The 25,300-nt window shown below is 40.9% G+C and overlaps 2 protein-coding genes across 2 annotated transcripts; both read left to right on the top strand.

Moving 5' to 3' along the window:
- Positions 1–697: 697 nt before the first annotated feature.
- Positions 698–2,106, top strand: LOC127685035 (homeobox protein DLX-4-like; the record flags this gene model as incomplete). Its single annotated transcript, XM_052181792.1, has 3 exons — positions 698–905; positions 1,022–1,221; positions 1,660–2,106. Coding segments are annotated over 3 exons (855 nt in total), but the record flags the coding sequence as incomplete, so codon positions are not given.
- A 14,205-nt stretch (positions 2,107–16,311) lies between these two features.
- On the top strand, positions 16,312–18,059 carry LOC127683439 (homeobox protein CDX-1-like). Its single transcript, XM_052180681.1, has 4 exons — positions 16,312–16,492; positions 16,609–16,808; positions 17,247–17,652; positions 17,923–18,059. The coding sequence occupies exons 1-4, from the start codon at positions 16,312–16,314 to the stop codon at positions 18,057–18,059; spliced, it is 924 nt and encodes a 307-aa protein (XP_052036641.1).
- The last annotated feature ends 7,241 nt before the right edge of the window (positions 18,060–25,300 follow it).

Below are 25,300 nucleotides of genomic sequence, written 5' to 3'. Positions count from 1 at the left end.
CTGGCTGTGACACATCTACTGGGATGCCTTCATACTGTTTACGCTTGAGAGGATTTGTCAAGCTGTCGCCCTATGTTTCGCTGTTAACCAGGTAAGCATAAGTACTGTAGGTTTTGTTTCCCTGCATGCAAAAGAATTCCCGACAGGCTTTCAGACTGTCGATTCAGTTTCTCTGCATGCTGCAGTGCCCCTGGGAGTTCTTCAGACTTTGGTGTCAGTTGTCCATTTACTCTGTTTGCAGAATTCCTGGGTTTGTGATTTGACTTTTGTGTCAGTTGCCCTGCATGCCACAGAAATCCTGTGAAGCCTTCAGGCTTTTATTTTCATGGGCAGAGGCAGATTAGCTAGTAGTCTGTCCCAACAAAATTTCACAGCCAGAAGTGTAGGATATGGAAAATTTAAACATTGGAAATGAACATTCAATTGCCAGCTTACCTGGACTGGCAACCTCTTGTTAATACTGGAGCCAAGTGCATATTTATTTTAATACTGAGAATACTTGTAAGATTTGGAAACAGAGGCAGTTGTTCAGAAAGAATGAAGCTCCTGTCTGATTCCTGCTCTGTAACAGTCCAAACCAAATGCTGGGTAGGCAGGATGGGTAAATCAGTGCTCTCTGTACGTTTTTTGACGTGTTTTCTTTTACTAGATTCTCCAGAACATATTCCAATAGGTTCGGAACACACATAGGGCTGAAGGTCCCTCCTTGTATCCAAAATTCCAAATGCCTTCAAGTGCACCCATAGAAACCAGACCCCAAAGGCTTCAAGAGACTGCAAGGAACTTACCCTTTCAAGTTTATTACAGTCCCATATTGACCCCAACAAATCCAATGCAATCAAGTCTTTCAGTCCCTGAAAGGGACCTACATCAGCAAGAGTACCAAGGACCATCAAGAAAATCAGGTATCCAAATGCAACTAGATCCTGTACTGGGCCCAGGTTTACCTACTTTGAAAAAACCCTCAGGGCGTCTAAGTTATCAAATACATAATTGAAATCTTGTTTCCATGTTCTCATAGGATCTGTGGTACTGTCAGAGAAATATGGTGACCATCAATCTGGCCCTGTGACTTCAAGAAAGGTGCGGAAGGAACGCATTGTGTACTCCAAAAAACAAAAGCACCTGCTGCAAGAACATTTTGATAAGTGTCAGTACCCAAACCAGGATCAATGTGTGAAGCTGGCAGAGTTAGTTGGTGTGACAGCGAGGGACATCAAGGTCTGCCCCTCTCTTTTCCCTCAATCCAACAGCAAAAATCTACACTTTCCCATCAGAAACTTTAATTTTGTTCTTAAATGCTTAGGGCAGTGATGACAGTTTTAGGTGGTGGATATTTATGAATCAAATGCTGGGACTCAAATTTTTATCAACCTGGTAGCAATATAGAATAGCATTGTTTCCATGCAGGGTCTCAGAAATCTAATCACCAGAGCTCCTGCTAAAATACAGGACACACTGGCTCAATCTCCCCAGTCTTATGTTGTCTGGTCATACACAATCTACTTTATTATAATGTCTTAGCCATCTTGAGTTTCCTGCTTCTTTGTTTCTGACATGTGAATCATTGCTATACAAACACCTTTTATCCAAAATCTTCACCTTGTGGTCCTGTTAGGGGACAACAGGCATTCTTCTGATATCTTCTTTCTTTTCCAGATCTGGTTTAAGAACAGCCGAGCTAAGTACAAGCGGATGGCTCTCCAGAATATTACAGAAGCTTTGCCAGAGACCAATGGAAGTTCAAAACCAGTTTTTGAATCAACCCACTTTCCTGGTTCCATACCTCTTGTTGCTGCTGAGAATGGAGAGCCCATGTGTTCAGGCACATTTAGTGAGGTTTCCATTCCCAAACTCAACTGCATCCAGGAATCTTCTCTGCATCATTATCAGGCCAGTGATGCAGACAGGTGTAGTGAGCAGGAAGATCTGCTTGTTGGCCATGCTCCCATTATAGATTGGGATTCTGGTCAATCAGCAGCAGTTGAAGCCCAGACTGATCTAGCAGTGACTGAATCTACAGATGTCCTAGAAGCTGCCACCCATTGCCCAGAGGAGGCTCAAGGTTCAGGTCCATCTGCAGAGGATCTCTGGCAAAGAATCCTTGACGACTTGGAGAAATCCGAGGACTGGCTTACTCCAGTGACTGAATCTACAGATGTCCTAGAAGCTGCCACCCATTGCCCAGAGGAGGCTCAAGGTTCAGGTCCATCTGCAGAGGAACTCTGGCAAAGAATCATTGACGACTTTGACATACCCGAGGACTGGCTTACTCCAGTGACTGAATCTACAGATGCCCTAGAAGCTGCCACCCATTGCCCAGAGGAGGCTCGAGGTTCAGGTCCATCTGCAGAGGAACTATGGCAAAGAATCCTTGACGACTTTGACAAATCCGAGGACTGGCTTACTCTGGATTACACCCCAAATCCAACTTACTTCTCTCAGCTCCTTGACCATTCCAGACATTTGTAGTCATGAAGAAGTGTGTTATGTACACCCTTCATCTCAGTATTTGTGGGAATTAACCAGGCCTTTCTGTAGACGTTGTGTACCACTGTGGTTTATATAGAGGGGTTGTTTCAAAGCAACTGTAAATATTCATTCTTCATTGTTACATTATGTTCTCGTGAAATAAAAGGAGAAATAGTTCCTGAAAATTATTTTATTACATATATTATCCATTTACATTCCAGTCACTACTGCATATGTCCCACTGACCTATAGTTCTTCACCCAACACATTAGGTAAAGTTTTCCCCTAATATTTTTTAACGTTTTTTACCTTTATTACGATAGTATCACATACTATAATAGAATAGGAGATTAACTAATTCAGAAAGAAATAAATCAGGATAAAGTGTCCTTGCCATTTTTGTTTACATTAAGGATTCAGAAAGTGGAACAAATTAAGACGACTAGGTAAACACCTAAAACCATGCCAACTTAGCTAAAGTTACATAATATTAGGATTCAAACCCTAATTTAGATATTACCAAATTATTCTCTAAGTAAATAAGAGACCCAAAACGTTATTGAGTATAACAACTTGCACATGAAATATACAGCACTTTGTTTTCTCAGAAAGCAATAGGGAAGCTCTTAGGCATTTTCTTTGTACAGTGACTAGAAAATCTTGATATGACTAGGCACCTCAGCTTTACCAGTAAGCTGATCAGATATAGCATATAGCAGTTTAATAGAGAGGTAACACTTCAGGTTTCAGAAGGCAGCAATAATTCTATTTTGGCTTTTATACTAAATGCTTATTATATTTAAGGTGACAATTGAGGCATATGATGTGAAGGTCATTAAGATTTAATGACAATCATTACAGTGTCTTGCAATGTACACACAACTGTATAATGCTTCTCTGGAATGAAAACAGTGTTGATTAATTGGATTTTACATACCCACACAGAGAAAACTTAAAAAAAAATAACTATCAAAGGCAATGTACTATGCTGATATACTAAATTCAAAGTATGCCACAGAACTGAAACACATGACTAACACCGTGCTTTGTTCTAGGAGAAAGCTGACCAGTTCTCAGGGAAAGCTAAGCCTACACCATTTATCCTAATAACCATGGCTTATATAAACACATCAGGTTCCCAGTAAAGAACCAAATCTAGGAATGTAAGTAAAACTTTGAGTGTTTTACATCTCTAGAACCTGGCTAAGGCTACACATCTATCTTCAAATCAGAAGCTGATATGAAATAGAGTGAGGTTCCCAGCTATGATAGAAAATAGAAAGGCTTCCAAGCACCATATTCCCTCAGGTTCCAGGAAAGCATCATGTGAGAAATAGAGAAGTAGGCAAAGAGGAAAGCTGGAAACATTCAGCTGTGATGTGATTCACTGTACAAGGCATTTAAAGTTCAGGACTGGAGTGAACCATCATGCTTTTCATAATGCTGGGAGCTATCCGTTTAATAATGTTCCCAGATAAAAGCAGGCATGATCGTGAGGGTAACCACAGTCCCAGCTTTTGACAGCCTATCTGAAGTCTAAGCATCCTTCAAGCCACTGACATTCTGTTCCTTGATCTCACAGATGTGGTTGTCAGTTAGAAGGCTATTACTGGTAGCAGAATTATCCTTCACGATGGATGAGATTTTAACACTTCTAACGATAAAGCAAATATCCAGGTGATGCACAGAGATAGCAGACACACAGAAGTGTGGAGAAGCCAGAGAGCACAGCTAGGAGAATCCCTGTTGCTCAGAGGATCATGTCAAGTACTCCCAGGCAGGAAGCGTTTGGTTTCTATCTCCAGCTGGGGACGATCCTCTCCCACAGAGTGCCATATCCTGGTTAATCAGGGAGATAGCTAACCACACAGGAGTGCAGAGAGGTTTGAGAGCACAGGGAGGACCACCCCTGCTGCTCAGAGGAACCAGCCCAAAATCCTGAGAACACAGGTACCCAGGATCAACCTGGGACTGAAGACTTCTGATTTTTGTCTGCATCCAGAGAAGATGCTGGGCCACCGAATTACATATAGAAATACCACCACAAGGAAGCTAGTCTTTCAGGAGTGCCTACCAATCTGTGTCCAAAGGTGAGGCCACCACCATTCTCAAATTTCTGGACAAAGTGGGACCTGCTAAGAACCATCAGGACACAGGAATCAAGAATCAGCTGGTGACAGGATACTTTTGATTTCTTTATGTACACCTGAGCTCACACATTATCCCAGCTCTGTATACATAAACTCCTCCTAGAGAGAATGGGTCTCCCTGGAGTTCAGATACATAGGCTAGCAGGACAGTTAAACCACAGTCAGAGACATCAAGGCCAGCTAGCACCAGAGATAACCAGATGGCAAAAATCAAATGCAAGAACACTGGCAACAAACCAAGTCAACATGGATCCATGCGAACCCAGTTCTCCCACAACAGCAAGTCCTGGATACATACCCCAACACACCAGAAAAACAAGATCTGGATTTAAAATTACATCTCATGATGCTGATATAGGACGTCAGAGAGGACATAAATAGTTCCCTTAAATACAAACAGGAGAACATTTGTCAACAGGTAGAAGCCCTTAAAGAGAAAACACAAAACTTTCTTAAGGAATTACAGGAAAACACACACACACACACACACACACACACACACACACACACACACACACACCAAAGAAACAAAAAAAAAACAGGTGAAGGAATTGAACAAAACCATACAGGATCTAATAGTGGAACTAGAAACAACAAAGAAATCACAAAGGGATACAACTCTGGAGATAGAAAACTTTGGTAAGAATTCAAGAGTCATAGATACAAGCATCAGCAACAGAATAGAAGAGTTAGATGAAGGAATCTCAGATGCTGAAGATACCATAGAAAGCATTGACTCAACCATCAAGGAAAATGCAAAATGCAGAAACCGTGTAACCCAAAACATTCAGGAAATCCAGACCACAATGAGAAGAGCAAACCTAAGGACTATAGGTATAGAGGAGCATAAAGATTTACAACTTAATTGACCAGTAAATAACTTCAACAAAATTGTAGAAGAAAACTTCCCTGACGTAAAGAGAGAGATGCCTGTGACCATTCAAGAAGCCTACAGAAATCCAAACAGACTGGACAAGAACAGATATGCACTTGACAAAGAAAGACCATTCAAACGTGTAATGGAAAGGAAAACTTATCAGAATTACGCCAGACTTCTCACCAGAGACCATGAAAACAAGGAGATCTTGTGCAGATCTCATACAGTTCATAAGAGAAAACAAATGCTAGCCCAGACTACTATACCCACCAAAACTCTTATCACCATATATGGAAAAACTAAGATATTCCATGATAAAACAAAATTTGCCCAATATCTTTCAACAAATCCAGCCCTACAAAGGATAATATAAAATGCCAGCACAAGGAGGGAAACTACACCTTAGAAAAAGGAAGTAATAATCTTTCAACACATCCAAAAGAGGAGAAGCACTCAAACATAAAAATTACATCAAAAATAACCGGGAGCAACAATCACTTTTCCTTAATATCTCTTAATCTCAATGAACATAATTTACCAATAAAAACATAGACTAACAGACTGGATTTGAAAACAGGATCCAGCATTTTGCTACATAGAAATCTACCTCAGTGACAAAGACAGGCACTCCAAGCTACAGGACCACATATGTAGGGACCTTGGTCAGACCTATACAAACTGCCTGATTGTTGCTTCCATCTCTGTAAATCTCTGTAAGCATAGCTTATTTGATCCGGTGGGCTGTGTTTTCTTGGTATTTTCAACTGCTCTAACTACTGCAGTCTTTTACCCGTTCTGTGGCGCTTCCGTGGCTCTGCCTATATTTCTGCCTATGTGCCTCTGCTTTAGGTCTCATTGGTTGCTGAATGGCAGGCATCAGATTAAAATTGGGCTAGCCAGTTCTCCAGGAGTATAACAATGAGCATAGCATAGTTATGCAAGGTTCCCATTGACAAACATAACAGAGTATCATTGATAGTGTCAGGGGTTGGTTCTTGCCCATAGGATGGTTTACAATTTGTGCTGGCAATTAATTGGAAATTGCTTCAGTTTCTCCTTCATCTTTGTCTAGGCAGTGTTTCCCATTAATAAATACATCCATTTTATGTTCTCAACACTACCTACCTCTCAACATTACCTGACAGTCACTACTCTATTCCCTTTCTCTCATAGGGTTTCCCCATGGGTCTACCTTGAACCTAATGCATCAAGTCTCTGCAGGACCAGGTGCATCCTCTCCTTTTGAGGCCACTCAAGGCAGCCTAGGTAGAAGAATGGCTCCAGAGACAGCCATTAGCTTCCAATCTAGTTATTGGGGGACCCACATGAAGACTGAGGTGCACATCTGCTAAATATATTATGGGGGCCTAAGTTCAACCCATGTGTGTGTGTGTGTGTGTGTGTGTGTGTGTGTGTGTGTGGTCTTTTGTTGGCTACTGAGTCTGTGAGAGCTCCCAAGAGGGCTGGTCCCCAGGTTTTGCCATTCTTCTCCAACATCCACTCTGCTGATTTTATAGGTGTGTGCCAAATGAGTCTGTTACTCTCAGTTTCTTTTCCTAACTAATGTGCAGTTAATTTTTCTTTAAATAAAAGTACTTTCTTTTCTTTATTCGATATATTTTCATTTACATTTCAAATGATTTCCCCTTTTCTAGACCCCCAAACCCCGAAAGTCCCATCAGCCCCCTTCCCTCCCCCTGTTCTCCCCCCCCCACCCCTTCCCAATTCCCTGTTCTGGTTTGTGCTATAATGCTTGACTGAGTCTTTCCAGAACTGGGGGCCACTCCTCTGTTCTTCTTGTACCTCATTTGATGTGTGGATTATGTTTTTGGTATTCCAGTTTTCTAGGTTAATATCCACTTATTAGTGAGTGCATACCATGATTCATTTTTTGAGTCTGGGTTACCTCACTTAGTATGATGTTCTCCAGCTCCATCCATTTGACTAAGAATTTCATGAATTCATTGTTTCTAATGGCTGAATAGTACTCCACTGTGTATATATACCACATTTTTTTGCATCCACTCTTCTGTTGAGGGATACCTGGGTTCTTTCCAGCTTCTGGCAATTATAAATAGGGCTGCTATGAACATAGTGGAACATGTATCCTTATTACATGCTGGGGAAATCTTCTGGGTATATGCCCAGGAGTGGTATAGCAGGATCTTCTGGAAGTGAGGTGCCCAGTTTTCTGAGGAACTGCCAGACTGATTTCTAGAGTGGTTGTACCAATTTGCAATTCCACAAGCAGTGGAGGAGTGTTCCTCTTTCTCCACATCCTCGCCTACATCTGCTTCTCCTGAATTTTTAATCTTAGCCATTCTTACTGGTGTAAGGTGAAATCTCAGGGTTGTTTTGATTTGCATTTATAAAAGTGCTTTCTTGAGTACAGTTTGATCTGTCTCTTTTATTTGAGACAGTTTTTTATTCTGTAACAGCCATGGTAGTCCTGTGACTTACTCTGTAGTCAAGGCTGGTCTGGAACTCACAGAGATCTACCTGCTTTGGTGTTCCAAGTGTTGGGCTTAAGGAGTGCACCACCATATCTAACTTGAATTTAATTGAATGTGATCTCTTCTACTACATACCATTGCAAAATATCAAAACTCTTAGCATTATGGAACTAGAGCTGGATTTAACTGAGGGTTACTTATTGTGGAGATGGAGTGATGGCTCAGTGAGTCAGAGCAATAGTTGCTTCATCAGGAAAGCCTGGTTTAGTTCCCAACCTCCACTATGTGGCTCAGAACCATCCATTGGGAATTGTATTCCTTTGGAGTCTTAGCCCTCCTTCTGTCTGTAGGGTTCCAGGCATGCTTGCACATTACTGACACGTGTTCATGTATACACCTACATTTACAACAAAAGAAAAGATTGCTTGTTGATCTTGATTCTTGAAATTTGGTTCCTAATTGGTCTGGAATCCCATATGCTATAACTCCAGACGCAGGGGCTCTGAATCCCTTTTTGAGGCACAGGGACCGCACACATGAGACATGAACACTCACAGAAAACTGAACAAAATGCAAATGAACTTGTAGAAAATGAATTAAGGTGGGTGTGGTAGGGCTCACTTTTGTTGTTGTTGTTTTTTGAGACAGTTTTTCTCTGTGTAGCTCTGGCTGCCATGGAACTCAGTCTTTAGACCAGACTGGCCTGGAACGGAGAAATCTGCCTGCCTCTGCCTTCCAAGTTTTGGGAATAAAGGAGTGCACCACCCCCGTCAGGCTGGAAGGGCTCACTTTTAATGCCATGAATTGTGATGGAAGGATTCTATTCTCCAGGGCATCCTGTTCTTTGTTCCCAAAGCCTGTTTAGAAAAATTAATCCAGGAGTGGTGTTACATGCCTTTATGGTCAGTATTTGGAGGCAGAGTCAAACTCTGAGTGAGTTTGAGACTATTCCAGAATATCCAGTGATATGAAGAGTGATGATGTCACCCGAAGTAAATATTCATTAGGTAGTATTAAATCAGATTGTAGGTAAAATAGTGTTAATTATTTTCTGAAAGGAATTTTTATAATTACTCTTGGCAGAACAGCTAGTACAATGACAGTTGTTTTGTTTTTCCATTACAAAGATTTATTCATCTTATTTTATTTTGGATTTTTTTGTTTTGTTTTTGGAGACAGGGTTTCTCTGTGTAACACTGGCTGTCCTGGCAATCAATCTGTAGACCAGGCTGGCCTTGAATTAAGAAATCTCTCTGCCTCTGGCTCCCAAGTGCTGGGATTGAAGGCATGTGCCACCACCTCCTGGCATTATTTTTGATTTCTTAACATAGGGCCTTTGTACGTAGTTCTAACTCTCCTGGAAGTGCTTATGTAAACAAGACTGCCTTCCACAAATGGAGATCCTCATCCATTTGCTTTGCAGGTAATGGGATTGAAAGGCTCTGTTATGATGCCCAGCCTTACTTCATTTTTACATGTTGTACTGGATGGGTTAGTGTGTGAACTTGACACATTCTTTCACAGAGAAAGGAGCTTCAGTTGGGGAAATGCCTCCATGAGATTCAGCTGTGGGGTATTTTCTCAATTAGTGATCAAGGGGAGAGGGCCCCTCCTGGGTGGTACACTCATTTAATCCCTGTCATTGGGAGGCAGAGGCAGGCAGATTGCTGAGTTTTCTGAGGCCACCCAGGTTTGCAGGGTAGGTTCCAGGACTGCCAGGGCTACACAGAGAAACCCTGTCACAAACAAACAAACAAACAAACAAACAAACAAGTAGTCCATAATCATAATCTTCCTTATAAAGCCAAAGTGTCCAAGTCCTTCCCTTAATCCAGCCTTCTCTAACATTTTTTCCAGACACTGGAATTGGGTTACAGAGAAAACTAACCAAGGATGCTACTCCTTTTCAGGTTCCAGACAGCGCAGCTTTGGCACAACTAAAACCCTGAAGAAACAATGTCCATTGCCGTTATAACTAGAACTAGATAGGCCAGAACCTGTTGAAATCCTAGCAACTGTAATTAAATCTCTTTGGGGCTTCCAGTAAACATTCCTTGTGGTCTCACATTTCCAAACAGCACAGAAAATAATCTTCTGCACCACCCAACTATGACCATGGGATCTAGTCCTGGATCTCAAGGACACATGTGAAAAGAACAAATGCTTAAATGGTCTCTAAGCACTTGATGTCTACATCCCAACTTTCAGATAAAACCTTCACATGACCAAGGATTTGTGGAGCAGGATTCTTTTCCATCATACTCAAGTGAACCTCCAAGGGGTAATTTCTTAGTTAAGTGCCTAAACTGGGAGCTGACAAAGATCCAAACAAGATCAAGCCTCCTGGTGTAAGGAGGGTGGCTTTGAGAATTGATAGAAAACACCTGCTATCCAGCAAGGACAAAGACTACACTTCAGGTTAATTTAGATGGCTCATAATGATCCTGAGATGCCTTCATCATTAGTATCATAATCATTAGAAGGCTCAGGATCTGTGTCCACTTGGCGAAACAATCTTTTCAGTAGTCATTGATCTCCAATTCCTTTATGTGACAAAACACAAACAGGATCTCATTCCCGTATTAAAACAGGGTTGGGGCCATTCCAAAGTATTATTTAAAGGATCTCAACATTTAACCATGGCATATGAGCTGGAAGTGTCTGGATGCCAGCGATGATCTGCTGCAGACTGACCTTTAGCATCAGTTTACAAAACAATAAAACAAATAATGCAAAAGCGAGATGTGCTTTTGGTGACCTTGGAAGTTAAAACTCACCCTGTTTTGTTTTCTAAAGCTAATTTTTCAGATACATTCAACAATTCCTTGTCCCATTGGATCATGAGGAATTTCAGTTTTATGTTCAATTCCAAATTCCTTGCAAAATTGTTCAAAGCTGTTTCCAGTGTATGCAGGCCCATTATCTGTCTTGCCAACTTTAGGCAGTCCCTTAGCAGTAAAAGCCTGTAAACAATGAACAATAAACTTTCCAGAATGTTCTCCTCTTAAAGCAGTTGCAACTAGAAATCCTGAAAAGCTGTCAATAGTCATATGTGCTAAGAGAAAAACTCATATAGTTAAGTGCCTCCAACAAGGAAATGGAGAGAGCTTACATTAGCAGCTTGACAGAACATCTGAAAGCTCTACAACCAAATGAAACAAATACATCCAAGAGGAAAACATGGCAGGGAATAAACAAATTCAAGGCCAAAATCAACAAAGTAGAAACAAAAAGAATTATACAAAGAATCAACAAAACCAAGAGTTGGTTCTTTGAGAAAATCAACAAGATAGATAAACACTTAGCAGACTAACAAGAAGGAATAGAGGAAACACGCAAATTAATAAAATTGGAATGAAAAGGGAGATATAACAACAGAAACTGCAGAAATTCCAAATATCATCAGATCCTACTACAAAAGCTTATACTCAACAAAATTGGGAAATCTGGATGAAATGGACAGTTTTGTAGACACATGCCAGCTGCCAATGTTAAAACCTGATCAGATAAACCATCAAAATAGTCCCATAACACGTGAGGAAATAGATTCAGTTATTAACAGTCTTCCCAAAACACCACCATCACCACCACAACCACAACCACCACCACCACCACCACCACCACCACCAAAAACAACAAAAACAACAACAACAACAACAACAACAACAAAAACACAGGACCAGATGTGTTTGTTGGGAATTCTATCAGTTCTTCAAAGAAGACCTACTACAGATACTTTTCAAACTATTCCACAAATCAGAAACCCGAGGTATCCTTCACAATTCATTATATGAAGCCACAGTATTGCTTATACATAAACCAAACAAAGATTAAACAAGGAAAGAGAATTCCAGACCAATTTCCCTTGAGAACAGTGATCCAAAACTACTCAATAAAATTCTTGCTGACCGAATCCAAGAACACATCAAAACAGTAATTCACCAGGATCAAATAGGCTTCATCACAGCAATGCAAGTGTGGTTCAATATATAGAAATCTTTCAATGTAATCCACTACATAAAGAAACTCGAAAAAAAAAATACCCCACAAGATCATTTAGTTAGATGCTGAGAAAGCATTTGACAAAATTCACTATCCCTTCATGTTAAAAGTCTCGGAATGATCAGGAATTCAAGGCCTATACCAAAACATAGTAAAAGCAATATACAGCAAACCAGAAGCCAACATCAAACTAAATAGAGGAAATTTGAAGTAATCCTACTAAAATTATGGTCCAGAAAATGTTGCCCACTCTTTCCCTATTTATTCAATATAGTACTTGAAGATCTATCTAGAGCATTTAGAGAACAAAAGGAGGTACAGTTTGTAACACTTGTCAAAATGTTACAAACTGGAAAGGAGGTAGTCAAAACATCACTATTTGCAGATGATATGATAGTATACTTATGCAACCCAATAAAACAACACTAGAGAACTCCTACAACTGAGAAACAATTTCTGCCATGTGGCTGGATGTAAAATTAACTCAATCAAATCAGTAGCCTTCCTCTACTCAAAGGATAAATAAGCTGAGAAAGAAAATAGGGTAATGACACCCTTTACCATAGTCACAAATAACATTACATATCTTGGTGTCACTCTAAGTATGCAAGTGAAAAATTTGTATGACAAGAATTTCAAGTCTCTGAAGAAAGAAATCAAAGCAGATCTCAGAATATGGAAAGATCTCTTTCATGATCATGGATTGGCAGAATTAAGGTAGTAAAAATGGCCACCTTGCCAAAAGCAAACTACAGATTCAATGCTCTCCCAGTCAAAACTATATAACCAAGACATGCAGAACATATTTATACCTTAAAAACCAGACAGAAACAAAAGTAAGATGGCTACACACATTAAATTATTTAAACCAGACCAAAGGCCTGGTGTGGAAGGCATTCTCTTGGAGACATGGGATTAGGAATGTGATGAAAAATTGTGGGAGGGAGGTCTGGGAGGAAAGTAACAGCTAAACTGGGAAGTAATAAAAGTAAAATATAAAATGTAAAGAAATAAAGGATTAAAAACCAAAAAATTTAAATTCATGGGTTCTATAAAATGAGGCTACACCTGGAGTAGCATCAAAGGGTGGGAGAGAATAATGGATTTGAATATTGCAAGTAGGAGGAGCCAAAGGGTGGGAGGGGCTTTGAATTCCAGGTTAGGAGAGATATATAAGGGCAGGTCTTCTAAGGAGAATTCAAAGACAGAGGACTGCGCAGGTTACAGGAAACCTCTTCATTCCTGGTGAATTGGTGAGTTGCATGAAATGTCTAAGGTTGCTATGTAAAGGGGATATCAAGTTGGGGAAAATTTGGGAGACAGTGGAGGAGGATTTTTGGTGATTTTTTTAGCCTGTATGGGTGTTTGATTGGTGAAGTATAAAATATGCCCTGTATACATGCAGAAGATGTTATTAAAATTTAGTAGATGGTTCAAGTCTATCCCATAAATGTGAACAGTGCAGAGCAGTGATTTGCCCTGATCGGGGCACTCTATGGATGAGCTTTCAAGAGACCTCAAGGGGCTCTATTCTTCATTCTAAGCACAAGATTGAATCCTGGGCTGTTGAGAAAGCCTGGATCAATAGATAGTGAGGCCTGTCTATAGGACAAAGGAAAGAACTGACAATGGGATCTCAAGTGACCTTGGGACCAATTGAGGCTCCAGATTGCCTAGATAAGGCATAGTAGTGGCATTCTGACTCAAAAGTGTGACATCTTGGATGGTGTTTGGCTGAGCAGGCCCTCCTTCATCTAAAATCTGTAACCATTTTGGATGCATGGACCACACCTTTAATCCCAGGACTCGGAAACTAATGGCAAGTGGGTTTTTGTAATTGTGAGCCCTGGCTTGCATGTATAGTGTGAATCAGGAAGTCAGGGGCATGCACATGGAACCTGCCTCAGTCTCAGAAGAGAAAGTTTGGAGAAATAAATAGGTGTTAGTGGTGGCCGGAAACGTGCATGTCCTCTTGGCAGCAGGATGAGAAGAGACGCATTTTTTGAGATTGCTCCTAGAGAGTAAGGAAAATTTTTATTTTCTCGATGGAGCCCATGTTAGGAGGAAATACTACAGGATGGCTCAGTTCTTTGTTACACACCTTTAGTCTTAGCCCTGCTTGGGAAGTAACAGTTAGGCTGATCCTTCTGAATTCTGTTACAGCCTTGTGTTCTGTTTGACTCACATACAGCATAGTTCATTTAGCGAAACTCAGTCACAAAAGAAAAGAGTACAAAAAAAGTCTGTGATCTGGCCATATTTCCGTTAGATATTAAGTTGTGGCTACAGACTGGATGTTACAACAGGGTGTGTATAGCTGCTGGATTCTAGAGGATGAAAGGAGGAGCCTGTGGGAGGGTTCTTGATAGGGAGATTCAATTAAGGCTAAGTCCTTGGTATAGCACTTCAATATCAGGGGATCTGGCTTAGGTGTATGTGCCTTCTGACATCCAGAGTAATTAGATCATCAATGCTCTTGTTTAGAATACGGGAGTGGAAAGGGTCCATGGAAATGGGACATGTTCCATTGCCCTTGGTTCTTTATTTTGTCACAGGGTGTCATACTGCAAGGAGGAGAAACTGGGATCATGTTTTTCCAATTATGATAATATTCCTTTGTTTAAAAAATATTTAATCTTTTTTACAATCCAGATTTTATCCCCCTTCTGGTCCTCCCACGGAAAGTTCCACATCCTGTAAGTCTAGTTTCCTTCTCAGGGAGAATGTCTTCACCCCACCCCCTACCTATAAGAACTCCCTGCCCACTTCGGGCCTCCAGTCTTTTTAGGGATAGGTACATCTTTTCTGAGGGAGTACAGTCCCACAGTTTTCTGCTGAGTATGTGTTGGGGACCTCATATCAGCTGGTGTACGCTTAATTGGTGGTTGTCTAGTTTCTGAGAGATCTTGGGGGGTCCAGGTTAGTTGAGACTGCTGCTTTCTTTCTTCTATCTCTTGTATTCTCCTGGTAATGATTAATTATCCCAGATCTCATTCCTTGGTTTTCAATTTCCAGGGTTGCCTATATTTGTCTTTGTTATATCTACTTCTAATTCTAGGTCTTGGACTGCATTAATAAAAACTTTCACTTTTTTGATTGTATCTTCCTGTATTGCTTATGGGATTTATGTGTTTCCTCTCTAAGTGCTTCTACCTGTTCACTTGCTTTTTCTTATATTTCTTTATGTGAGTTATTTATATCTCTTTAAAAGGATTCTATTATCATTAAGATAAGATTTTAGGTCATCTTCCTGACTTTCAAGTGCATTTGTCTATCCAGGGCTTGCTGTGGTGGGAGAAGTAGTTTCTGATAATGCCAAAATTTACTGGCTTCTGTTTCTCATGGTCTTGCTCTTGCCTCTTGTCATATGGTTATAGGGAGTTTTTTTCTGGTTGGGGTGTTTCTGTTTGGGAGTTTTCTTTTTTGTCCCTAGGTTGACTCAAGTCTCATGGTAGGCCAGTTGCCTTGGATGTGGCAAACCTCCTGTGGGATCTTCTGACTGGGGAACCTTCAGAGGGGCATGTACACTGGTGACTTGTTGCCCTGGTGGCCGTGTGTCTTTAGGGAGGCCTTCTTGAAGACCTTTGAATTGTGGGTTCTTTAGAGAGGCAGAGAAGCTGGAGATATGTTGCCCTGGCTGTGACACATCTACTGGGATGCCTTCATACTCTTTACTCTTGAGAGGATTTGTCAAGCTGTTGCCCTATGTTTAGCTGTTAACCAGGGAAGCATAAGTACTGTAGGTTTTGTTTCCCTGCATGCAAAAGAATTCCCGACAGGCTTTCAGACTGTCGATTCAGTTTCTCTGCATGCTGCAGTGCCCCTGGGAGGTCTTCAGACTTTGGTGTCAGTTGTCCATTTACTCTGTTTGCAGAATTCCTGGGTTTGTGATTTGACTTTTGTGTCAGTTGCCCTGCATGCCACAGAAATCCTGTGAAGCCTTCAGGCTTTTATTTTCATGGGCAGAGGCAGACTAGCTAGTAGTCTGTCCCAACAAAATTTCACAGCCAGAAGTGTAGGATATGGAAAATTTAAACATTGGAAATGAACATTCAATTGCCAGCTTACCTGGACTGGCAACCTCTTGTTAATACTGGAGCCAAGTGCATATTTATTTCAATACTGAGAATACTTGTAAGATTTGGAAACAGAGGCAGTTGTTCAAAAAGAATGAAGCGCCTGTCTGATTCCTGCTCTGTAACAGTCCAAACCAAATTCTGGGTAGGCAGGATGGGTAAATCAGTGCTCTCTGTACGTTTTTTGACGTGTTTTCTTTTACTAGATTCTCCAGAACATATTCCAATAGGTTCGGAACACACATAGGGCTGAAGGTCCCTCCTTGTATCCAAAATTCCAAATGCCTTCAAGTGCACCCATAGAAACCAGACCCCAAAGGCTTCAAGAGACTGCAAGGAACTTACCCTTTCAAGTTTATTACAGTCCCATATTGACCCCAACAAATCCAATGCAATCAAGTCTTTCAGTCCCTGAAAGGGACCTACATCAGCAAGAGTTCCAAGGACCATCAAGAAAATCAGGTATCCAAATGCAACTAGATCCTGTACTGGGCCCAGGTTTACCTACTTTGAAAAAACCCTCAGGGCGTCTAAGTTATCAAATACATAATTGAAATCTTGTTTCCATTTTGTCATAGGATCTGTGGTACTGTCAGAGAAATATGGTGACCATCAATCTGGCCCTGTGACTTCAAGAAAGGTGCGGAAGGAACGCATTGTGTACTCCAAAAAACAAAAGCACCTGCTGCAAGAACATTTTGATAAGTGTCAGTACCCAAACCAGGATCAATGTGTGAAGCTGGCAGAGTTAGTTGGTGTGACAGCGAGGGACATCAAGGTCTGCCCCTCTCTTTTCCCTCAATCCAACAGCAAAAATCTACACTTTCCCATCAGAAACTTTAATTTTGTTCTTAAATGCTTAGGGCAGTGATGACAGTTTTAGGTGGTGGATATTTATGAATCAAATGCTGGGACTCAAATTTTTATCAACCTGGTAGCAATATAGAATAGCATTGTTTCCATGCAGGGTCTCAGAAATCTAATCACCAGAGCTCCTGCTAAAATACAGGACACACTGGCTCAATCTCCCCAGTCTTATGTTGTCTGGTCATACACAATCTACTTTATTATAATGTCTTAGCCATCTTGAGTTTCCTGCTTCTTTGTTTCTGACATGTGAATCATTGCTATACAAACACCTTTTATCCAAAATCTTCACCTTGTGGTCCTGTTAGGGGACAACAGGCATTCTTCTGATATCTTCTTTCTTTTCCAGATCTGGTTTAAGAACAGCCGAGCTAAGTACAAGCGGATGGCTCTCCAGAATATTACAGAAGCTTTGCCAGAGACCAATGGAAGTTCAAAACCAGTTTTTGAATCAACCCACTTTCCTGGTTCCATACCTCTTGTTGCTGCTGAGAATGGAGAGCCCATGTGTTCAGGCACATTTAGTGAGGTTTCCATTCCCAAACTCAACTGCATCCAGGAATCTTCTCTGCATCATTATCAGGCCAGTGATGCAGACAGGTGTAGTGAGCAGGAAGATCTGCTTGTTGGCCATGCTCCCATTATAGATTGGGATTCTGGTCAATCAGCAGCAGTTGAAGCCCAGACTGATCTAGCAGTGACTGAATCTACAGATGTCCTAGAAGCTGCCACCCATTGCCCAGAGGAGGCTCAAGGTTCAGGTCCATCTGCAGAGGAACTCTGGCAAAGAATCCTTGACGACTTGGAGAAATCCGAGGACTGGCTTACTCCAGTGACTGAATCTACAGATGTCCTAGAAGCTGCCACCCATTGCCCAGAGGAGGCTCAAGGTTCAGGTCCATCTGCAGAGGAACTCTGGCAAAGAATCATTGACGACTTTGACATACCCGAGGACTGGCTTACTCCAGTGACTGAATCTACAGATGTCCTAGAAGCTGCCACCCATTGCCCAGAGGAGGCTCGAGGTTCAGGTCCATCTGCAGAGGAACTATGGCAAAGAATCCTTGACGACTTTGACAAATCCGAGGACTGGCTTACTCTGGATTACACCCCAAATCCAACTTACTTCTCTCAGCTCCTTGACCATTCCAGACATTTATAGTCATGAAGAAGTGTGTTATGTACACCCTTCATCTCAGTATTTGTGGGAATTAACCAGGCCTTTCTGTAGACGTTGTGTACCACTGTGGTTTATATAGAGGGGTTGTTTCAAAGCAACTGTAAATATTCATTCTTCATTGTTAAATTATGTTCTCATGAAATAAAAGGAGAAATAGTTCCTGAAAATTATTTTATTACATATATTATCCATTTACATTCCAGTCACTACTGCATATGTCCCACTGACCTATAGTTCTTCACCCAACACATTAGGTAAAGTTTTCCCCTAATATTTTTTAACGTTTTTTACCTTTATTACAATAGTATCACATACTATAATAGAATAGGAGATTAACTAATTCAGAAAGAAATAAATCAGGATAAAGTGTCCTTGCCATTTTTGTTTACATTAAGGATTCAGAAAGTGGAACAAATTAAGACGACTAGGTAAACACCTAAAACCATGCCAACTTAGCTAAAGTTACATAATATTAGGATTCAAACCCTAATTTAGATATTACCAAATTATTCTCTAAGTAAATAAGAGACCCAAAACGTTATTGAGTATAACAACTTACACATGAAATATACAGCACTTTGTTTTCTCAGAAAGCAATAGGGCAGCTCTTAGGCATTTTCTTTGTACAGTGACTAGAAAATCTTGATATGACTAGGCACCTCAGCTTTACCAGTAAGCTGATCAGATATAGCATATAGCAGTTTAATAGAGAGGTAACACTTCAGGTTTCAGAAGGCAGCAATAATTCTATTTTGGCTTTTATACTAAATGCTTATTATATTTAAGGTGACAATTGAAGCATATGATGTGAAGGTCATTAAGATTTAATGACAATCATTACAGTGTCTTGCAATGTACACACAACTGCATAATGCTTCTCTGGAATGAAAACAGTGTTGATTAATTGGATTTTACATACCCACACAGAGAAAACTTAAAAAAAAATAACTATCAAAGGCAATGTACTATGCTGATGTACTAAATTCAAAGTATGCCACAGAACTGAAACACATGACTAACACCGTGCTTTGTTCTAGGAGAAAGCTGACCAGTTCTCAGGGAAAGCTAAGCCTACACCATTTATCCTAATAACCATGGCTTATATAAACACATCAGGTTCCCAGTAAAGAACCAAATCTAGGAATGTAAGTAAAACTTTGAGTGTTTTACATCTCTAGAACCTGGCTAAGGCTACACATCTATCTTCAAATCAGAAGCTGATATGAAATAGAGTGAGGTTCCCAGCTATGATAGAAAATAGAAAGGCTTCCAAGCACCATATTCCCTCAGGTTCCAGGAAAGCATCATGTGAGAAATAGAGAAGTAGGCAAAGAGGAAAGCTGGAAACATTCAGCTGTGATGTGATTCACTTTACAAGGCATTTAAAGTTCAGGACTGGAGTGAACCATCATGCTTTTCATAATGCTGGGAGCTATCCGTTTAATAATGTTCCCAGATAAAAGCAGGCATGATCGTGAGGGTAACCACAGTCCCAGTTTTTGACAGTCTATCTGCAGTCTGAGCATCCTTCAAGCCACTGACATTCTGTCCCTTGATCTCACAGATGTGGTTGTCAGTTAGAAGGCTATTACTGGTAGCAGAATTATCCTTCACGATGGATGAGATTTTAACACTTCTAACGATAAAGCAAATATCCAGGTGATGCACAGAGATAGCAGACACACAGAAGTGTGGAGAAGCCAGAGAGCACAGCTAGGAGAATCCCTGTTGCTCAGAGGATCATGTCAAGTACTCCCAGGCAGGAAGCGTTTGGTTTCTATCTCCAGCTGGGGACGATCCTCTCCCACAGAGTGCCATATCCTGGTTAATCAGGGAGATAGCTAACCACACAGGAGTGCAGAGAGGTTTGAGAGCACAGGGAGGACCACCCCTGCTGCTCAGAGGAACCAGCCCAAAATCCTGAGAACACAGGTACCCAGGATCAGCCTGGGACAGAAGACTTCTGATTTTTGTCTGCATCCAGATAAGATGCTGGGCCACAGAATTACATATAGAAATACCACCACAAGGAAGCTAGTCTTTCAGGAGTGCCTACCAATCTGTGTCCAAAGGTGAGGCCACCACCATTCTCAAATTTCTGGACAAAGTGGGACCTGCTAAGAACCATCAGGACACAGGAATCAAGAATCAGCTGGTGACAGGATACTTTTGATTTCTTTATGTACACCTGAGCTCACACATTATCCCAGCTCTGCTTACATAAACTCCTCCTAGAGAGAATGGGTCTCCCTGGAGTTCAGATACATAGGCTAGCAGGACAGTTAAACCACAGTCAGAGACATCAAGACCAGCTAGCACCAGAGATAACCAGATGGCAAAAATCAAATGCAAGAACACTGGCAACAAACCAAGTCAACATGGAACCATGCGAACCCAGTTCTCCCACAACAGCAAGTCCTGGATACCCCAACACACCAGAAAAACAAGATCTGGATTTAAAATTACATCTCATGATGCTGATATAGGACGTCAGAGAGGACATAAATAGTTCCCTTAAATACAAACAGGAGAACATTTGTCAACAGGTAGAAGCCCTTAAAGAGAAAACACAAAACTTTCTTAAGGAATTACAGGAAAACACACACACACACACACACACACACACACACACACACCAAAGAAACACAAAAAACAGGTGAAGGAATTGAACAAAACCATACAGGATCTAATAGTGGAACTAGAAACAACAAAGAAATCACAAAGGGATACAACTCTGGAGATAGAAAACTTTGGTAAGAATTCAAGAGTCATAGATACAAGCATCAGCAACAGAATAGAAGAGTTAGATGAAGGAATCTCAGATGCTGAAGATACCATAGAAATCATTGACTCAACCATCAAGGAAAATGCAAACTGCAGAAACCGTGTAACCCAAAACATTCAGGAAATCCAGACCACAATGAGAAGAGCAAACCTAAGGACTATAGGTATAGAGGAGCATAAAGATTTACAACTTAATTGACCAGTAAATAACTTCAACAAAATTGTAGAAGAAAACTTCCCTGACGTAAAGAGAGAGATGCCTGTGACCATTCAAGAAGCCTACAGAAATCCAAACAGACTGGACAAGAACAGATATGCACTTGACAAAGAAAGACCATTCAAACGTGTAATGGAAAGGAAAACTTATCAGAATTACGCCAGACTTCTCACCAGAGAACATGAAAACAAGGAGATCTTGTGCAGATCTCATACAGATCATAAGAGAAAACAAATGCTAGCCCAGACTACTATACCCACCAAAACTCTTATCACCATATATGGAAAAACTAAGATATTCCATGATAAAACAAAATTTACCCAATATCTTTCCACAAATCCAGCCCTACAAAGGATAATATAAAATGCCAGCACAAGGAGGGAAACTACACCTTAGAAAAAGGAAGTAATAATCTTTCAACACATCCAAAAGAGGAGAAGCACTCAAACATAAAAATTACATCAAAAATAACTGGGAGCAACAATCACTTTTCCTTAATATCTCTTAATCTCAATGAACATAATTTACCAATAAAAACATAGACTAACAGACTGGATTTGAAAACAGGATCCAGCATTTTGCTACATAGAAATCTACCTCAGTGACAAAGACAGGCACTCCAAGCTACAGGACCACATATGTAGGGACCTTGGTCAGACCTATACAAACTGCCTGATTGTTGCTTCCATCTCTGTAAATCTCTGTAAGCCTAGCTTATTTGATCCGGTGGGCTGTGTTTTCTTGGTATTTTCAACTGCTCTAACTACTGCAGTCTTTTGCCCGTTCTGTGGCGCTTCCGTGGCTCTGCCTATATTTCTGCCTATGTGCCTCTGCTTTAGGTCTCATTGGTTGCTGAATGGCAGGCATCAGATTAAAATTGGGCTAGCCAGTTCTCCAGGAGTATAACAATGAGCATAGCATAGTTATGCAAGGTTCCCATTGACAAACATAACAGAGTATCATTGATAGTGTCAGGGGTTGGTTCTTGCCCATAGGATGGTTTACAATTTGTGCTGGCAATTAATTGGAAATTGCCTCAGTTTCTCCTTCATCTTTGTCTAGGCAGTGTTTCCCATTAATAAATACATCCATTTTATGTTCTCAACACTACCTACCTCTCAACATTACCTGACAGTCACTACTCTATTCCCTTTCACTCATAGGGTTTCCCCATGGGTCTACCTTGAACCTAATGCATCAAGTCTCTGCAGGATCAGGTGCATCCTCTCCTTTTGAGGCCACTCAAGGCAGCCTAGGTAGAAGAATGGCTCCAGAGACAGCCATTAGCTTCCAATCTAGTTATTGGGGGACCCACATGAAGACTGAGGTGCACATCTGCTAAATATATTATGGGGGCCTAAGTTCAAACCATGTGTGTGTGTGTGTGTGTGGGTGTGGTCTTTTGTTGGCTACTGAGTCTGTGAGAGCTCCCAAGAGGGCTGGTCCCCAGGTTTTGCCATTCTTCTCCAACATCCACTCTGCTGATTTTATAGGTGTGTGCCAAATGAGTCTGTTACTCTCAGTTTCTTTTCCTAACTAATGTGCAGTTAATTTTTCTTTAAATAAAAGTACTTTCTTTTCTTTATTCGATATATTTTCATTTACATTTCAAATGATTTCCCCTTTTCTATACCCCCAAACCCCGAAAGTCCCATCAGCCCCCTTCCCTCCCCCTCTTCTCCCCCCCCACCCCTTCCCAATTCCCTGTTCTGGTTTGTGCTATAATGCTTGACTGAGTCTTTCCAGAACTGGGGGCCACTCCTCTGTTCTTCTTGTACCTCATTTGATGTGTGGATTATGTTTTTGGTATTCCAGTTTTCTAGGTTAATATCCACTTATTAGTGAGTGCATACCATGATTCATTTTTTGAGTCTGGGTTACCTCACTTAGTATGATGTTCTCAAGCTCCATCCATTTGCCTAAGAATTTCATGAATTCATTGTTTCTAATGGCTGAATAGTACTCCACTGTGTATATATACCACATTTTTTTGCATCCACTCTTCTGTTGAGGGATATCTGGGTTCTTTCCAGCTTCTGGCAATTATAAATAGGGCTGCTATGAACATAGTGGTACATGTATCCTTATTACATGCTGGGGAAATCTTCTGGGTATATGCCCAGGAGTGGTATAGCAGGATCTTCTGGAAGTGAGGTGCCCAGTTTTCTGAGGAACTGCCAGACTGATTTCTAGAGTGGTTGTACCAATTTGCAACCCCACAAGCAGTGGAGGAGTGTTCCTCTTTCTCCACATCCTCGCCTACATCTGCTTCTCCTGAATTTTTAATCTTAGCCATTCTTACTGGTGTAAGGTGAAATCTCAGGGTTGTTTTGATTTGCATTTATAAAAGTGCTTTCTTGAGTACAGTTTGATCTGTCTCTTTTATTTGAGACAGTTTTTTATTCTGTAACAGCCATGGTAGTCCTGTGACTTACTCTGTAGTCAAGGCTGGTCTGGAACTCACAGAGATCTACCTGCTTTGGTGTTCCAAGTGTTGGGCTTAAGGAGTGCACCACCATATCTAACTTGAATTTAATTGAATGTGATCTCTTCTACTACATACCATTGCAAAATATCAAGACTCTTAGCATTATGGAACTAGAGCTGGATTTAACTGAGGGTTACTTATTGTGGAGATGGAGTGATGGCTCAGTGAGTCAGAGCAATAGTTGCTTCATCAGGAAAGACTGGTTTAGTTCCCAACCTCCACTATGTGGCTCAGAACCATCCATTGGGAATTGTATTCCTTTGGAGTCTTAGCCCTCCTTCTGTCTGTAGGGTTCCAGGCATGCTTGCACATTACTCACACGTGTTCATGTATACACCTACATTTACAACAAAAGAAAAGATTGCTTGTTGATCTTGATTCTTGAAATTTGGTTCCTAATTGGTCTGGAATCCCATATATGCTATAACTCCAGACGCAGGGGCTCTGAATCCCTTTTTGAGGCACAGGGACCGCACACATGAGACATGAACACTCACAGAAAACTGAACAAAATGCAAATGAACTTGTAGAAAATGAATTAAGGTGGGTGTGGTAGGGCTCACTTTTGTTGTTGTTGTTTTTTGAGACAGTTTTTCTCTGTGTAGCTCTGGCTGCCCTGGAACTCAGTCTTTAGGCTAGACTGGCCTGGAACTGAGAAATCTGCCTGCCTCTGCCTTCCAAGTTTTGTTAATAAAGGAGTGCACCACCCCCGTCAGGCTGGAAGGGCTCACTTTTAATGCCATGAATTGTGATGGAAGGATTCTATTCTCCAGGGCATCCTGTTCTTTGTTCCCAAAGCCTGTTTAGAAAAATTAATCCAGGAGTGGTGTTACATGCCTTTATGGTCAGTATTTGGAGGCAGAGTCAAACTCTGAGTGAGTTTGAGACTATTCCAGAATATCCAGTGATATGAAGAGTGATGATGTCACCCGAAGTAAATATTCATTAGGTAGTATTAAATCAGATTGTAGGTAAAATAGTGTTAATTATTTTCTGAAAGGAATTTTTATAATTACTCTTGGCAGAACAGCTAGTACAATGACAGTTGTTTTGTTTTTCCATTACAAAGATTTATTCATCTTATTTTATTTTGGATTTTTTTGTTTTGATTTTGGAGACAGGGTTTCTCTGTGTAACACTGGCTGTCCTGGCAATCAATCTGTAGACCAGGCTGGCCTTGAATTAAGAAATCTCTCTGCCTCTGGCTCCCAAGTGCTGGGATTGAAGGCATGTGCCACCACCTCCTGGCATTATTTTTGATTTCATAACATAGGGCCTTTGTACATAGTTCTAACTCTCCTAGAAGTGCTTATGTAAACAAGACTGCCTTCCACAAATGGAGATCCTCATCCATTTGCTTTGCAAGTAATGGGATTGAAAGGCTCTGTTATGATGCCCAGCCTTACTTCATTTTTACATGTTGTACTGGATGGGTTAGTGTGTGAACTTGACACATTCTTTCACAGAGAAAGGAGCTTCAGTTGGGGAAATGCCTCCATGAGATTCAGCTGTGGGGTATTTTTTCAATTAGTGATCAAGGGGAGAGGGCCCCTCCTGGGTGGTACACTCATTTAATCCCTGTCATTGGGAGGCAGAGGCAGGCAGATTGCTGAGTTTTCTGAGGCCACCCAGGTTTGCAGGGTAGGTTCCAGGACTGCCAGGGCTACACAGAGAAACCCTGTCACAAACAAACAAACAAACAAACAAACAAACAAACAAACAAACAAGTAGTCC

Source organism: Apodemus sylvaticus, chromosome 1 (assembly GCF_947179515.1).
Source record: "Apodemus sylvaticus chromosome 1, mApoSyl1.1, whole genome shotgun sequence".
Classification (NCBI taxonomy): domain Eukaryota; kingdom Metazoa; phylum Chordata; class Mammalia; order Rodentia; family Muridae; genus Apodemus; species Apodemus sylvaticus.
Note: the sequence above shows the minus strand (reverse complement) of the source record. Positions and strands in the feature narration are given on the sequence as shown.

Excerpts from the sequence above, each read along its gene's own strand:
- LOC127683439 (XM_052180681.1), top strand. The coding sequence starts at position 16,312 with ATGCCTTCAAGTGCACCCATAGAAACCAGACCCCAAAGGCTTCAAGAG. Across the intron at positions 16,493-16,608 it reads AGGACCATCAAGAAAATCAG|GATCTGTGGTACTGTCAGAG; the intron begins GTATCCAAATGC and ends ATTTTGTCATAG. Across the intron at positions 16,809-17,246 it reads TGACAGCGAGGGACATCAAG|ATCTGGTTTAAGAACAGCCG; the intron begins GTCTGCCCCTCT and ends TTTCTTTTCCAG.